The sequence below is a fragment of the Sturnus vulgaris genome, chromosome 18 (genome assembly GCF_052056855.1).
Source record: "Sturnus vulgaris isolate bStuVul1 chromosome 18, bStuVul1.hap1, whole genome shotgun sequence".
In the NCBI taxonomy this organism is placed as follows: domain Eukaryota; kingdom Metazoa; phylum Chordata; class Aves; order Passeriformes; family Sturnidae; genus Sturnus; species Sturnus vulgaris.
The window spans coordinates 2,081,540-2,099,495 of NC_142260.1; the positions used below are offsets into that span (position 1 = coordinate 2,081,540).

The following is a 17,956-nucleotide window of genomic DNA, read 5'->3' on the forward strand; positions in this document are numbered from 1 at the left end:
ACAGGAAATGGCAGATTTATGGCAAATCCTCGTCAGTGTGAGTCTAACCTAGTTACACTGAGAATAAAGTTCAGCAAAACTGGAGCACATTCTCTATAGAAAAACCATTTTTTATGGTTTACAATGACATGGAGCACATGAGAACTCATATTTCTGCTGCTCAAGAAAGCATTCACAAAAATATTGACTGCAGAACTTCTTCATGGTTTAAATAAAGAGCAGCTTTACATATCCTCCCTCATATAATAAAGGACAACAAACCTGGCTAAGGATCCTTCCAGACTGATCTCCCATTTCTTTCACAAGGTCAAAAACTTGGAAATTCCAATTGTTCATCTTCTCAATCAGTGAATCATGGTCTAATAACATTGCTTCTAATGCAGAACTCTGTTCCACCTGTATAAGATTAAAATACTTTATCATCTCTAAAATAACAATGAAAACTAATTTATCAGTTGTGTTGGCAAAAAAAGCCTTGAAAATGATAAATCATTAGTGAATTTATTGAATGGTGCTGCAAGTAGAGCTATGAGAAAATCATAAATCAATATCACAAACAGCACACTTAAAGGCTTGAGTTTTCCTGTTTTGGGCAGCAGATTCCAGAGCTTTCTGAGATGGTGCTAAATTTTCATTCTTATTTATTTTTAGACAAGATGAGTTAATAAAACAAAGCAAAAATATGTGTAGGGTAACCAAAGATTTACTGGGCTTTAAGAACATGTTAATTGGACAAGCTTTAAAAACACCTCATCTATAAATCCAAAATCTTAATAGCACTGTATTGAACGTTCAACTCTCACTGCAACTGCTGAATCTTTCATAAACTTCCAAAAAAAAATATTACAGTTGGAGCATACCCTGTCAACATGAAATCTACACAAATCAATATTGATCAGCAAAATCAATACAATCACAACCCTTCCTGCCATTTGCTACTGACATTTATGCAAGATAAACAATTGTTAAATGAAAATTTGAATTCCGACCGTGCATCATAACCCTTTGGAAATTACTATTTCAGCGATGCAAAGGCCTCTTCACAGCGACTTAGAAATGATAAAAAAATACTGAATTGAGAGAACTTATTGCAAGTTGTTGTTTTGGTGGTTTTTTTTTTGCAATTACATGCTTACAAGCAGTTTATTTTGTGTTTGATCGATCATTTCCTTCTTTTCATCTTTCCTCTTCTCCACGTGCTGGGAAGAGTCCTGGGAGACATTAGCACTTGCAATTTCACCTGAAAGAAAACACATACAGAAATATCATCTCAATAATTGATTTGTAAATTCCTACTGCCTAATAATTTTTAACTGATCATATGGATTTGTCACAGAAATGTAAGTAATAGCTTGTTTCTAAACCATTTTATTTAAGAGACATGCAAAAAAAGTCAAAGGACAAAATGTATTACTTATTTAAAGATTAAGAAAACCTAAAAGCATAGCATTTATTTGAAAAAATTGGTTCAGTGATTAGTTTAGCTTAGTTGGTAGAGCACTTATTTGATATATGGAGCACAGAACTATAAAGGTATTAGTGGAAGCCTGTTATAAAATCCTTACTATGAAGCAGGCAATATTTTGTCTTATTTTGATTATTCTAAAACACAAAACGAAGTAAAATACATATATAAGTTAAAACATAGGAAAAAATTATGTAGAAATAGAAAAAATTTAATTTGAGTTGAAAAAAAGAAAAAAGGAGCAAGTTAATATCAAGTATTTATCTATTTTGAAATCCCACCTGATTTTCTCTCTCTGTATTCTGCAAAGTCTGGTTCTGGTATTGGAACAGGCTTGAGTATCTGACGTCCACAGCTTACAGAACACATGAAAAATATTTACAACATTCAGTAATTTTCTTCTTTTGCTACTTCTGTCTTCTACTGAAAAATACCTGCAGATTACTTTTTCTAAAAAAGGCTTGTGAAGGTTCCTTCAACAAATGACCTGAGTATTTTCTCCTAAATTTGGCACCCATAGATTTAGTCTGTCCTTAGAAAATAACCAACCTTGACCTCCCCCAGACTTAGATCCCTGAATTATTAAAGTAGAGCTCATAACTAAGAAAGTATTCAGAAACACAGAATCCAATCCTCCTTCTCTAAAATTCCATGGAATATTGTTCCTCCACAAGAACAGCTGCTGAGAAGGAATGGCCATGTCAAAGCAGAGACACACATCCAGCATTCTTTATTCTCCCCTGGATAACACAGGTACAGATTATGATGAAATTTGTGCCCTTTTTCAATCCTAGTAATGGCACAGGTCTTGATTCTTTTTTAAATTTTGTTTTCATTTTAATTGCATTCTTCATCTTAATTGCATTCTTCATTTTAATTGCATTCTTTTCAACCCATACGAAGCAAGTGAAATGATAACAGAGTTTACAGTACCTGCTACACACGTAACCTACAGGTGTTTTAACAGGCTGCTGGAAATCTGGAGAGCCAGGTGTGTGTCCTGGAGGCTTGTGGATATTAATGCTTGGTTTGGTGAGGAAATCAGCAGTGTCAGGGAACTCTACAGGGGACCAGTTGCTGAAAGCCCCACTGGAGACAGATCCATGGCTTGGGGACCCCACGGGACTCAGGCCAGGAGAAGCACCTTCCAAAACAAACATTGCATGGGGTTCAGATGGCAAGAAATCGGTTTATTGTCTACAAGGGCTGCATTTAAACAAAGAGGGACGTGCTGGTGTTATTTTAGGGCTATGTTTGTATGAAAAAAGCTGTGATGTACCATCCTGGTGCTGTACAAGTTGCATGATCCTACCTGCTCGCCTGGGAGCCATGTGATGAGTCAAGGTCACAGAGGATGATCTTTGCTTTGGTATGCTCAGCAAGTTGGCACCAAAAGACCCATTTGAGTGAGATCCTTGGCTGAAAAGAAAACAGAAAGGCTTTTGGTTTTTTTTTTTCTTTGTTTCCTAGTTTGCCTTCCACTTCTATTAAATAAAATGCTTTAAAAAGAGCTACACTGCCCTGTGACAGGCCCACCACCATTCAAGAAATAGAGAATACTACAAAGCAGCTGAATTCAAAACCAGCCAGAAAATAGATGTCAATTACATGAAATAAAAACTGCTGTGTACTGATTGAAAGCAACAACAAAAAACTTATCACAGTCCTAAAATGGTGCAGTAAATAAACCATGTGTGATAGGTTTTACTTTCTGACATGCTACTTTCCCTGAACATTTGCAGCAGGCTGTTTCCTAACAGAGCTGATAGATTAGTTTGGAAATGCAATGAAAACCTTACACAGCCACAGAAATTTTTCATATTCAATTAATTATTTTATTCATTATAAACTTAAAACTAAAGCTGTTTTTGATATCAAAGCCAAATCCTTAAACTCAATTGCTCAATCCTGCCATCTGCTGCTCCAAGGACAAAATTTCACTCCATAATTTAAAACCGTATTTCCTTTAGAGAACAAAAGTGCAATATGCTTTGAAACACGTCTACTTCAAAGAGAAAATAGTTACTGTAAAACTATTTCGTTTCAGGAGGGGAAAATAGTGTTTACCACAACAGATTTAATGTTTCTTAAGCCGATTGCAAAAGAAATCCAATACAGAAATAATACTTGATCTCTCATCAATAGCTTAAATACATGAACATGAAAAATGAGTTCAAGAATGAACATGGATTGATTTGTGTGTATCTCCAGCTACTGGAAAGGGTCCAGTGCAGATGATGAGGGGTCTGGAGCATCTCCCAGACAAGGAGAAGCTGCAGGAGCTGTGCCTGGTCCGTTGAGAGAGGGCTGGGAGGGGATGTCAGCAATGTTCACAAATAAAAATCTCAAAGGTGAGCTAAGAGCACGGTGCCAGACCCTTCCCAGCAGTGCCCAGCAAGAGGAGGAGCAGAAAACAAACACGAGAAGCTTCACCTCAACTCGAGGAAGAACTTGACCTTTTGAGCTAGTGTTTGAATGGGAAACTAAGACAGAAAAATCTGCATACAAATAAAAGAGAAGTGGCCAAGAGCTGCTTTGGAGCAGTGAGGAAAGTGAGGAGAGTCTCTGTAAATGGCTGCAGCAGGAGGGCTGAGCCCCAAACTGAAATGCCACAGTTGCCAAGGCCATTGCAATTTCTCTGCTCCCTGGTTATTGCCAGGGGATCCAGCTGGGGAGGTGCAGCTGGACACCAGCAGCCAAGTCAGCAGGAAAGTAAAATCTTTTAATGATTACTACTGCTTCCATTAGAATCTTCAATTATATTTCATACACAAGTCACAATTAAAGTTGACAATGTAAAAACAAAGATTCAAGGGGGGAAAACCACTGAAAGGGCCAAGTTATTTAAGTTATTATTTAAATATAATGCTGATAAGTAAATTCTTGGATGTGTGTATATAAATTTCCATCCACTACTAATAATTACCAGTTACCAGCATAACTAATGTTTTCTTTTTAAAAGTGCATTTTAGACTTTCCTTATGAAATAGGTGGAACCATTTAAAGAAAGAAAAACAAACAAAAACCAAACCAAACAACAAGCACAAACAAACAAAACCAACAGAACAAGAAAAGCAAAACCACACACATTTTTACAGATTTCAGAAGCAAAGGCATACTCATTTCTACATTTAAATAAAATTTAATGTGTGAATTTCCACTAATATACATTACACAAAATGAAAAAGAACATTCATTTTAATCCTAATTCAGAATGTTTTCTTAATTCCAGAAATAAAAGCTCTAAATTTGCACCATATTTGCTAACAAGTAAAAAAGAGATTGCAACCTTAATGTATCTTGCTTGACGACTGGAGGAATAAAAAACATTATAATACAACAGTGGCTACCAACCACATTAAAATTGTCTCACCTTTTTAATTATGTATGGGTAAATGGAATTTGGCAAATGATACATTTATTAAATAAAAAAGAGGAGGAAGTCAGTACAAGTTTAGACACTAAACTAGTTTGTTTTGCAATCATGTTTTTTTTTTTCATTTCCTACTCAAGCTTATATCAAGGCCTACTTATGATGACAGAGCTCACTATTTAACCTCACAATGACCTGATTTCTACTTCAGCCCAACCAGAGTTACAAAGCATAGTACATAATTAACTTTTCCAGTTTATGCTGGCAGAATTTGGACACTTAATTCACTCCTGCTGCCAAGCTGCAGTGTTATTACTGCCTTTAAAAGGCTTTTCAGTGCTTACCTGGCTGTGTTATATTCCTGGTGGGATCTCTTGCTGATGTTACTCCTTTCCCATCGAGATGATGTTGATTCCATGGGTGACAAGCCAGAAACTCCTGAGGATCGTCTCAGCTGTGGGGTTGGCAGGCTGCTCCTGCTGCTTAAGCCCTGTTGGGTAATTTGACCATGGTTAAAATCCATGGAAGCAAAAGGAGACGATAAAATTGTATTTTATGGGTTGTCAGGGCAATTTTTTGCTCGTTTTTACACAGACAGCTGATGTAGTACCTGAGCACAGGTATGGGATCTCACTCCAGGTGGGAACAACAAGGCCAGGAGAGAAGAGATGTGCATTCTCAGGGGTTTGCCTAGACTGTGAAATCTGTAAAATCATGACTCCTAATAAGAGCAGAAATCCACCCATCTGGCAAGCATTCTACTGTCATGCACTAGGAAATCTGGGGACAGTTCTAGGGACAGTCCTGATGGAAGTGGGAAGAGTTTCTGTTGCAGAGTAGCCTTGCAGTGTTTTTTGTCTCGTATTTAATTTTTTTTTTTCTGAATACTGGGCAGTTCACACTTCCAAGAAACCCAAGGGGCAGGGTCAGCACTATAAAACCAGTTATGACTAGCCCAAGGGCTGAAGCCTCATTTCAGTTCCATTCTTTTCCTTGTTTTTAATTCCTTTCCTATCAAGGAGAACAAGCAGCTCACCACTGAATCACAGAGTGGTCTGTGCTGGAAGGGACCATAAAGATCCTTTAGTTCCAGCCCACCCTGCCTTGGACAGGGCCACCTTTCCCTAGACCAGATTGTTTGTGTAAATAATTCTCCTGCACCTTTCCTACAGGCTCCCTCCAGGCCCTGGATTTCATCTTTCTTAAGCTGAATCACAATTCTCCCAACCTTTCCTTGTAGGAGAGGGGCTTCAACCCTCTAATCAACTTGATCACCTCCTAATCAACTCGAAAATTATAACTGAACACACTTTGGGAGCCAGCCAGGGAAGAGAAATAAAGATGCACATAATCCACAGCAAAAAACATGGAGGAGACCTTTTATGAGAGAATGGAACCTTTCAAGACTGTCCATTTGGAAGAAATGCTTTCATAATATTTTCTTTGCTGTGTTATAACCTGGAATTTTTGCTCACTAATCTGGTTTTTAAAAGCAAAACAACTTTTTCTCTTGCAGTAACATACACTGGGGGAAATATGTGGGCTTACTCTTAAACATATAACTATGTCAAACAATTATGGAATGATCGTGGCAATCACTAGGCAAATTTCTGTACAGAAAAATCCTCAAAACTTGAGGGAAAAGTTACTTCTAAGGAAGGACAAAAAGAGAATAGCTGTGGAACAAACTTAATATTTCAATCTCACATACTCTTTATAACTGGATGCAGTGAATATCTTTTATTTTACACTATTTTGACTAGCCATAAAGAAATTTTTAAAATCAAAAGGTATGCTAATCCTTAACTGCTTTTAAAGAAATGCACAAAGAAAAACATGCTGAATGTGATCCCTGCCCGACTGATTTCTGCAGCCATCCATGTGACATCACAAGGAATTCCATACTGCAGTGGTTCTGCAGGATCTTCCACAGAGTAACCTGGGCAAAACTTGGTTTTTTCCCCCCATAATTTGACTCCCAGCAGACATTTCACAGGCTGAATCAGGCTCCAAAATACCGAGCCAACAAGATGATCAGTTTGGGGCTGGGTGCCCACTTCCTGGAAATTAAATAACTCCAGGACATGTCCTAGAGCAGCATCCACAACAAACAGGCTCAAGCTGTCAATACTGGGCTGGAATTATTAGCTCTGGTGCTCTGCAGCTGAGTTTCTATATTGGAATTTTTTTCCACCACGTTTCTTAGCATTTCATATAGAAACTACACTCTTGCTTTCACTTGTGAACCCTGAGTAATGGAGAAGTGACAGTAGATTTTACATTGGTGTCATAAAGTGATTTGCTGAAAAAAAGAAGGGATATTTTCCCTTTTACATCGCTGATTTGCTTCTGTATGATGGCTGGTTTGCTGTCCACAAGAGTAAATTTCTTGTGGAATAAAAGGTCAATGAAAAAGCCACACAGACAGTAATGGTCAGATAAAGAATGTGGAAGAATTAAGAGAAACCCTGTTTGTCCCACATCACCAGACTATGACATCTCCAGTTTATATCTGCTGTTATTTTGAGGAATTATGTGGTCAGGATGCAGACCAGTGCTTGTACCTATCTCTCCATCAACCACTTGCATTTACATTTTAGTCCCTATCTCCATTTCATCCAATGCGTTTTCACAGCTGCTCCTTTTTGACCTTAAAATTGTCCGTGGGTGCTCAGCAGAGAACCTGCTATGCAGACAGAAGCATTCTTTCTAGTTGAATTTCCTTTTATATATATTTTTTTTTTAATGGAGACACACGAAACAAAAACGAAAACCACTCGACCTTGAGCAGCTTGCGGTCTTTTTCGGCGGGATCCTCTATTTCAGGGCAGGGGAAGAAGCCAGGGAAGGGTGTGAATGGGCTGGCCTTTGGCCTGCACGCTCCTGAGAAAGCTCCAACGAGGCTGTGGAGGCTTCGAAGGGCAGAGGTGACGTGTGTGGGGAGGCTGGGCTCGCTCAGCAGCTCGGTGAGGATGCTCCGAGCCTCGCTGAGCACGGACGCGTCCACGCCGCTCGCGCCGCCCGCGCTCTGCAACACACGGAGACGTGGCAAACTTAACAACTCAAAAAAAAAAAAAATCCAACAAAACACTTCACGGTGTTGTTTTAAGTGAGTGCACACCTTATGCGTTGTAAAACTTAAAAATAAATTTTTTTTCAAAATCGATGAGACATAATTTCTCGTAATAACAAATACACGTAGACACTCGGACAGCAGCATCCGCAGGGTTTTGTCACACAATAAAAAACCACTCACAATTCAACGTCAGCTTTCAGTTTATTTTTCTCTGTTTGAAATCCTTTGGCAATTTTTTTAATCTGGACTTTCATTACTCTGTCTCAGCATTAAACTTAATATTCTTTCCCTTCCAACAATATCAACAAATTTTGGCAGTCAAACCGTTAGAGCTCCTTACAGTGGTACAATTTCCACAACCTCATAATTTTTATTAACCCTGATTCTACTGAAAGAAATTATACAAAAATTTGTCCAAACAGAAGTGATTAGTTTTAATTTTGCATAATTCTCTGAACAGGAACAAGAAGAGCTCACTACAATATAAGAGACAGAGGGAAAAATTAGGCAAATATAGCATCAACAGAAGAACTGAAATTTGACAGTTGGAACAGTTTTGAACAATTTGACAGTTTTGAACTCTGCATTCAATCACATTTGACAAAAAAAACCAAATAAGTTCATAATATACTGACCTGGTAATAGGGCTTGTACCATTGCTTCAGATCCCAATCCCAAAGTATCATCTGTAAAGATATAAAAAAAAGAAGAAATTATTAATAGGTCATGTGCTAATGTTGAAAAGCAGTACTGGTAATTTCGGTTTTGTGACACAATGAGAAATGTTTCTCCCTTCGTTTTTTCCCATATAATTTGAGTCATATTCTCAGTTTATGCTGCCCAGCAAGAGCCCTAAAGCAGAGTTTAAAGAAATTGCATGCAACAGAGATATCGTGATGACAGAATAATGTGGCCTTATTTCAATATTTTTGGATTGCTTATACATCATTCAACATGCACATTAAATGTGGTGGTGATGGTGCTTTCCTGCTCCTATTCACCTCAACCTACAAAAGCAAATCTACCCTAAAACCTCCAAAACATTTTTCTTTCCAGAATCATTCAAACAGAAACAACTTTTGTAAATACAGTTTAGAAGGCATTACATTAAAACATGTACTTTTAAGAGGGGCAAAAATCTCTCCAAAGAGAGGTTAAAAACTGATATTTAAAAAAAAAAAAAAAAAATTTCTGTTTGCAAGAGATTTTGTTAGGCTCTGCTTGAACATGGCTACAAAGCCCCATGTTCTGAATAACCTCACTAAACCCACCAAAGCCACAAAAGAACGTCAGCAACACAATCTGAAGATGCTATCAGCTTCAACTACGTCAACAGCACTCACTTAATTTGTCTCCTATACTGACAAAAAATGAAAACAACATACAAGAAATGAAATTCAGATGTCTGCTCTGTTTCAAAAGCTTTCAGTCTTCACGGCTTCTCGACAGATGCTAATTATTCTCTGATAAATTAATCCATTTGCAAAACGTGTATTGGCAAATTAAGCAGAGCTTTTCACTTTTTTACGTAGCTACAGAGCACAAATAACATGCCAATGCCCCGCTTGGTAATTCATATTTTGCAATCCTGGAAGCTCTTCTGCTTATTTTTACAGGTGAGAACTAGGTATGTTTTTGTTCCTCTGGGACTAAGAGCACTTCCATGGAGAAAACACAATGTTCCAGCCTGGAGCTTGCCCAGAGGAAGGTGCAGAAAGTGTCGAAAAAGAAACAGGTGGGGACGTGTCAGCAGTGCCCAGGCAAGGGAGGCACTTGAAGACTCTTTTTCTCTTCATTTATCTTCACAGAGATGCCACTAAACCATGTTTAAAGTTAATAGTTTTGACATCCACTTGCTAGGAAAACTGAAGAGATCAGAAAATCATACTGGGTAAAGCCAGCAGATCAAAGTCAAGAATAAAGAATTTAGGTATTTGAGAGTTTGGGGGATTTTTTAAGTGAGTAATCTAGCTACCAATCTTTTTTTTTTTTAATTGTCTGTCACCAACAAACAGTAAGATAATGACCAACATTCTCTGGCCATACCCATTTTACCACGATGCATTTGGTTTTACAAACATCTTGTCAGACTGGGCTGTCGCTTTTTTTTTTTTTTTTTCCCCATTTGTTTGTTTGTTTGAGCCATTTTATTAAATTTTCCTCATTGTGCAGCTTCCCTTTCTAGCCTGATGATCCTTGATTGTGCTGCACATCAAGTAAATCTTTTGGTTTCATTCTGTGCTCGCACACAGAGGCTGCATTAATGTGCTTCATTAACTTTTGCCTCAATCAGCAGCAGAGATCAGCTGTCCACGCGGGTTTTGTTCGTTGTATTAGTAACCTTTGATACTAATGGGCCACGGGGTTGCGTCAGCTCCCTCCTAATCTTGCAGCCTCCATTAGGGGACACAAAAGAGGTTTCCCTCTTAGAGGATTTTATTTTTCTTTTAAACATGTGGTATGTTATTTATTTGCTACGAATGAGCTCATAATAATAATAAAAAAAAAACCCCTGTAACTAACAAACAAAAAACCGAACTAATAAACGTCTTGTTTAGTCCAGAAAATTTCTGAACCAAACCATTTACTGCATCTCCTTTATTCATCCTTTAAGCTACACGTACACATAAACTACAATTTTGGGGGTCAATCTTTGTTACTAAAAAGTTTCAAAACCTCCCTTTTGGTTTTAACTCTGCTGTTGTAAATTAATAGGTTCTTGTGATCCACGCCCAGCCAGTAAATACAAGGCAGAAAAATCTTCCAATCTGCTTTCAATGCTAATAATTGTTTGATATTTTAAATGGTGGGGCATCATTTTATGCAGTTGTATTTACAAGAAAAATTTCATAGTTTGGGTTTTTCAGTGAAAATTTTCTGTTGTCTTTTAAACCGGAAGATTTAAGCTCCTCCACTGACACCAATTTTACAGCAAAGAAACTAAAACAGTTTTGAAATTAATAAAACTTCACTTTACATGTACTTTGCTATCAGGTTTTTCTTTAATTCATTACATACCACCATTAATTAGAAGCCATATCTCCTGAGAGAAAACAAGGCAGTGTATTTACACAGCTAGCAAGCTGCCACAGTCTGCCACAATTTCCAGGTGTCATTCCACCTGCCACACATAGAAGTAATTAAAACGAACTGATGAGAAGTTTAGGTACAAAACAGCAATCTGTGCTGCTAAGCACGACTGGGGGAAAAAAAAAAAAAGGCAGAAAAAAAAAAAAGTAGATCTCTAACCAATATTTTTCCATCTCTGCACTAAGTAAATGCTGGCAGGTTAGCAGTGAAAGTGGGGTTACCTTTCCTTAGGTGCTTAGAACGAACCACAAGATGGCACTCAAAATCCAGAAAGCCTCCCCCACAAAAACAATTCCGGGAGAAAGCAGCAGAAAGTTCCTTAAAACACCTTCTGCAGAATGGCCACGGTTTGAAAGACAAGGAGGGTGATGATATTGAAGGCTAACAGCTGATAAATTCTATTTCTCCGCTTAAAGAAGAATTCTCTCCTTAGCACTAAGACAATTTTACTTTCTCTCATTACCTACCAAGCTTAGTTTAAGCAGCCTAACAGCCTTGCAAGTTAAATCTGGAACACTAAACAAGCAAAATTTCTGGCATTATATTTTGTTGAGAGCTTAGCACGCCAAGCTTTGTTTCATTAATGTGCATCAACAAAAGTTACAAAGTATAGCCAGAGTCCCACTAACCTTATCATAGCAGTGAAAACACACCATTTATTTTGACCTACTGAGAACAGACCAAGAGACCTTAAAATAGGTCTTAGGCAGAGCCTCAGCAATTTCTGATTTTGCAACCACGAGACTTGTTGCAGAAAGATCTGTACCCTGTAATACTAAGATTTTGTAATCCATTGCACATAACGTTCTTCCCTCACTCACCTCCTCCATCAAGAAACACCTTATCTAGGCTGGACTTGAGTCAGAAAAGTTCCAAGCTGCAGCTCAGATCTCTGCTTGGCTCTGGCTTTGAGCATCCAGCCTCAGTGGCAGCAGCACAGCAGTCTCACATCTCAGAGCTCCTCTGGAAATTCAGCTTCACTGGGCTCTGACACTGCAGAAGAACTCCTGAGAGCTGGCAGATCTGCAGCCATTCCCACCAGAAATGTGCACAGGAAACTGCCAGGCAGACTGGGGGAGAAGTTCTCCTATCAGCCTGATCCAAGCCCAGAGCCTTCCCAGTTTATCCAGAGAGCCATGAGCACTCTTTCCTGGCTTTTATCATTGCCTGACAAGTGACCAGGGGTTTGAAGGACAGCTTCAATAAAAAATAGCTTCAAATAGGAAAAAAAAACCTAACCAAAATGAAAACCCACACATACACCATGCCTTTCTCTAGAACAGTCAGGGTCTGTATTACTTTTAACTGTAATAATTGAATCTATTCTCTGAAATAAATTTCAACCTGGTTAAAAGAAGATAAGCCAGCTTACAGAACCCCTTTAAGCACAAGTGACTTTTCCCAATTTGGCCAGCTTAGGTCAAACTGAAATTTGTCATTCAAAACAGGCTAAGAGCCTCAAGAGAAGGAATTTGCGTCACTGAAGTTTTTTTTTAAAGGCTAAAAAAGTTGCTAAAGCTCAACAAATTCTCCCCAGAGTTGCTGTTCTGAGCAACAAACACTGTATTCAGTATTAAGGGCGTTCAGTCAGATCTCAGGAGATTTTAAATACCTGCCACTTAGTGGATATGTGCAGAAAAACTGACAGTAGGCACCAGACCTGTGTTTTCTCAAACAATAAAATCCATATTTCCATGTCCCTCAGAGGAGTTCCCATGCTGTTTGAACATCAACCTCACCATCACCAAGGTTTAAGGACAGCACTTTGGCAAAGGCCACATCCTCAGCAGCAAATTTAAAAAATAACAAGGGCAGGTAACAGAGGCCTTTCCTAAACCAGCTTCACCTCCAGCAGCAAGGCAAGGCTATTTTTCACAAAATAAAAGGCAATAAGTGCTCCTTGTAGTTTACAGTCTAAATAAACTAAAAAACAGAAATGGGAGAAGACAATGAAGGCAAACCAGCAGGACTTTGGGGGGGGGTTGGTTTGTTTTGTTTTGAATTATTTTTCCATAGAAAAGGTTGTGTTTCCAGGGCCTGGAACAGATGTGTCTTCCAGGAGATGCCACAGAGGGTGGAGGCTTTTCAGATCTTCTTTATACAAATATCACAACTCCATTTATCTAAAGACCTGTTTGAGGAGTATTTTCAACTTCCAAAGGCTTAAGAATGATAAAAGGTTATGGATTTTACTTTTGTCAAGCTGAAAATTACCATACTATCATTACCACTGAAATGACTATAAAAGTACACTAAGCATTTTTAAAACTTTTTTAAAAAAAAATTTTAAACTCAAAATGCATTTGACTGGAAAACTGTGCAATGATGTTTTCTCAATAATTTAAATTATAAAATACTAAATCGTATTAGTTTAGTTACTCCAGGATTATTTGGTTGTGAAAAGTTACAGTAAGAACAATACTAATGCTTATGCAGAGATTAAAAATACACAGCTACCAAAAAAAAAAAAAAAAAAGGTATTTCAGAGCTTTAGAAATCTAAAAATCAATTTAAAAAGTTGAATATAACCAACACTATTCTCCATTCCTCAAGCTGAAATGTATACACTGTCTAAAGCCACACACAATGTTAAAATTTGTATCATTGCTATATGATTCCCTAAATCTAAAATAGGATTTTTTTTTCCACTGGTGATACTTTTTAAGAGATTCAAGGTGTGCTTTAAAGCTTGTAAAGGAAAGAAAACTTATCCTGTTTGAGAACACCCGTTCCATTCCATGCTCCAAAATTTTAATGGAGAAAAATGAGCACAAAATTGAGTTTTCTACTTCTGACTGAGTCTTTCATTGATCAAATAGAAAGGATTCCTAGTTGCCAGTAGCATCTGTTTGACACCATTAGGCATTAGCTCCGTAAATAAGGATTTCCATAGCAACCAAGCATGGAATGAACTAAACAATGAAACCAACACCACAGCAACTTGATTCAGAAATCAACTCTGCAAAAAACCACCTCGTTCAAAAGCCAAATTCTACAACTGGATGAGAAATAAATTTATTGTAAAATCTGAAAAACGTGGCATTGCACACCCCTTCCTTTTCATGCCTGCCTTTCAAACAATTGCTTTGCTTTTATTCCTAGGTTAGTCTTTTGTAGCAGCTTACAATCAATTACCATTTTTTAGCCATGTAATTTAATAACACAAAAACCAAAAACCCCAGAGCAGCATACAACCTTGAAGTCTTAAGGGTCTTATTTATTATTAGAGGTCTTTTCCCTCTCTGTAGAAAAGGGAGATGTTGAAAAACAATTATGTTATTAAATAGTTAAGTTGTATTCAGTATGAACTAAAGGTGATGCAACCAAAGAATGACTCTCAAAGCAGAGGCAGCATTACTTAGATAACAAAGACAACGTTCTGTTGGGAAATCTTGCAGGCCAAACCAGCAGCCACTTGTGTAGATTGTTGTGATCAAGACAAAATACAGCCCTCAGTCCTGCACCCTGGGCATTTAGAGGCATCATGGTATTTCTCCATTTTCTAAACCTTCTCATGAAAAGAAATGGGGAAAAAAACACCAAAAAAAAAAAATCCTAGGGTATTTTTGGAACCCTAATACTTATCACTTCCTGACTCTAGACACAATTTATTTATCCAGGGTTGTAAAGTGGCCAGTGGGCTGTGAAGCCTGCAGATAGCCACAATCTTTGCACAGAAGCTGTGTGTGCTCTCACGGTGCTGAGGTTTGGACACACATCCTGAAGGAAGCTGTCACATCCCCTACCCAACGACTCTGCTGCACTCTTCCATCAAACACAGTACTTTGGCTTTTTCCAGAGCCCTAAAACCTTCCTTCAACGAGAGGAGATCTGCTTCTTTTTGATTGCTTTAATTAACACTCTTCTATCCACTAAATACCTGCAATATATGTGGCTGGAGGAGTAAGAACAACACTGGATCGTGCAGGTGTCTCACAGCACTCCCAGCAGACTCCACAGGATCCAAACACAAACCTTCCACAAGAGCTGCACCTAAGTAAACTTTAACAAGCCACTTTGCAGTTTTCACAAGCTCAGTTACTATTTTCAGCAACTTTGCCCTCAGCACAGATACAAAAACAGAGCAAAAACGCTCCAGTGCACGCTGAAGTTTCAAAGAAGCCTTCAGCAAGTTTATTCTTACAGCTAATACTACTCCCTGCAAGCAGAAAAATATTTTTTTTTGTTTGGCTGGGGTTTTGTTTCTTTTTTTACATGTTTGTTACATTTGGTTGTTTTTAAAAAGACATGCTACTTCTGCTTTTGTACCCAGGAGTATCAGCAGGACAGCATCTACTTCATGTGCTGTAGAAAGTTCTCAGTTCTTACTGCCTGTTTTATTTGATCTTCTTTTTTATATATATATTTTAAGGATTTTTAAAGGTTTCAAAAAGGTTCTAAAAGGTAGAAAGTAAGAGGGTTTTTTTTTCTTATTATGTAGGTAATGAAAAAAAAAACTGTCTAAAACCACACTTAGGTCATTTCCTGTTCCTTCTAGGTTTTGTCAGACTTGCACGTCAGAGTAAAGGCCAACCAGTAATTTATGGCAACTGGGGGAGGGAGGGCAGAGGGGGGAGAAAAAAAAAAAAAAAAAAAAAAAAGCCTGCTATGTGCAGATCCTTTAATTGCCCATTATAAGCATTTTCCTTTGGAGCATGTGGTTCCAATCACCATCAAAGGAAAGCAATAGTGCTAGGTGGATTACTGCTCTGCTCCAGTGCAGTTGCTTTGGTGTTCTGGCATTTTGCACCACTTTTACTGTCATCCAAAACCCAAAGACTATTTTTTTTTTCTTTTTTTTTTTTTTTTTTTAAAGTGGTGTTTATTTTTGCAGAAAGCAAGATCTAGAAATTGCTCCCCAAACATCCTTTTCCCATTTACCTATTGGCATTATTTTACAATTATACACAGTAAAAGCCTTTACTGCTGTGTTGACACACTGTTAATGCATCATGTTGGAAGAGACAGAGGGAACAACCTCACATTTTATCTTCCTTCAATAGAAGGATGTGCAAAAATCTTATGCTGAAATATTTCACTGCACGCTGATGTACTCTAAATGCAGAAACTAGAAACACTTAGAGATGAACCAATTTCTTCTTGTAACTTACATTTTTCAATCAGTTGCTGTTTTTCCACCTATTACCCTGAAGTACAGGTATGAATCTTGTACTTTTTCTTTTCAGCAAAGAGAATCTATTCCCTATGAGCACAAGTGGGATTTTTCAGAATTGAGCTGGAAAAGGGGGATACTGAATTTTTCACCCAGAGCTTTCTCACTAATTTCCTCTTTAAAATCTCATACATATGTATAAAAATACTTCTATTTTCCTCTCACCTCACTCTCTCTCTAAAACAAGAAGCATAAAATTCAACTGTATAACTCTTAGTCCAAAATTACCAGGAATGTGAAAGTGGTTAGCATCAAATGAATTAGACCAAATAATCATCTACTCCAATATCTTCTCTTTAGCAACAGCAGCCACCTCAAGATAAGGATATTCTTAAGTAAAGAGTAAAACAGCCCAAGAATCCATGTGATACACCGTATATTGCATGTATATTACAGAAGTCAGCGGATTTTTCACCTTTTTTCGGACCTAAATAACATTCTGACAGATCCAACATCGCACACAAAGGCATTTCACAAGTTAAACGCAGGTTTTGCAAAGTTCCCCTTCGCTCTGGATCTGTCACACAGGGAGGAAGCAAACAACCAGCAGCACTTTCATGCAGTTCACCCACTGAACAACTTGTTTTTGCAAAAGCTCTGAGTTGCTCTCCAGCTGACTTCAGGCACAAGATGAATTTTTTTTTTTTTTTTTGAGGCTGCATTTTCATATCCCTCAGGCTGCACCTTCAGCACAACAAACCCTCTAAATCACTGAACGCTTTTCATTTGATTGTGTTAATTGCTTAGGGTCTTTTATTTATAAAATTGCCACAGGGTACAGCCTTTACACAAATGAGTGTTGTTTTCTTTCAATGACTTGAGGGTGACCCAAAAAAAGGAATATTACAGGGACTGGAGTTAGAGAAGTAAAGCTGAAAGAAGCTGGTCAAGACGCCAAAGAAGATATTATGTCATAAAGGAAAGCAAATATTGCTGCAGTGCTTTGGTTGGAAGTTATACACTGGGGCTGAACTGACTCCATTCTCAGTTGCTCCAGCTAAAGACTTAAAAGCAATAATTTTAAAACAGATGAGAATATAATTATAAGGCTGATTACAAGAGCGAATACGTTAGTGAAAGTTAAATCGGTATTAAGAAAAATTATCTTAATGGACAAGTTTCTGGTTGAAGTGCCAGGAAATACAAGATGATCTCTCTTAGGGGGAGAAAAATATTGAAACTCTGAAGAATGTAATACAGATTGCTCTCAGAAAGAGAGGGGAATGCAAATTGCTGCATTCTACAGAAAGTGCCAATTTACTTTTCTCTAATGTATTCATGGTAAGTAGTACTTTAGTTGGCAGCTTCGTAAGCAGCTGAGAAAAGAATCAAATGACAGCAGATTTGAAAGAAAGCAGATTTTTTTCTCCCCCATAGTAACACTGTGATGCTGTTCTAAATGAAAAATAAACAACAATGTTGCCTTCCCACCTGTTGTAGCATTAGGTGATAACTTAAAACAAAATGCCTTGTGAAGATCCACTTCGTGCCCAAAATGCAAGTCCTGCATGGATATTTGTTTGTCTTGCATGTGCAGAGTGAACAAAGCAATTACCACGAGCAGTAACAAACATCACTGCACCTTGCCCTGTGAGTGATTGAGCACAGCAAATATTCAGTCTGACCCCTCTGGGAGTGAGCACCATTCCCTGATCTGGGGAGAGAATTGTCTGTGACAAGACTGAGGGATGGACAGACTCAGATCTCAGCTAAAAGAGGGGGAAAAAAAGAGCCCCAGCCAGCCTCAAAGAGCAGAAGTCACTGTGAAATCCTTGGGTT

General features: G+C 38.0%; 1 protein-coding gene across 2 annotated transcripts in view; it reads right to left on the bottom strand.

Annotated features, from left to right (window-relative positions):
* Nucleotides 1-17,956, bottom strand: part of PDE3B (phosphodiesterase 3B) — an 80,868-nt gene that overhangs the window by 10,314 nt on the left and 52,598 nt on the right. The window contains exons 2-9 of one of the 2 annotated variants that reach the window (XM_014876314.2): nucleotides 8,550-8,600; nucleotides 7,621-7,866; nucleotides 5,183-5,328; nucleotides 2,778-2,884; nucleotides 2,399-2,609; nucleotides 1,747-1,820; nucleotides 1,137-1,240; nucleotides 262-396 (exon numbers count right to left, since the gene is read on the bottom strand). In XM_014876314.2, coding sequence (XP_014731800.2) covers nucleotides 262-396; nucleotides 1,137-1,240; nucleotides 1,747-1,820; nucleotides 2,399-2,609; nucleotides 2,778-2,884; nucleotides 5,183-5,328; nucleotides 7,621-7,866; nucleotides 8,550-8,600 — 1,074 coding nt within the window. Of the gene's footprint in view, nucleotides 1-261; nucleotides 397-1,136; nucleotides 1,241-1,746; nucleotides 1,821-2,398; nucleotides 2,610-2,777; nucleotides 2,885-5,182; nucleotides 5,329-7,620; nucleotides 7,900-8,549; nucleotides 8,601-17,956 lie in introns of both variants that reach the window. The other variant, XM_088175675.1, reaches the window with a different exon arrangement.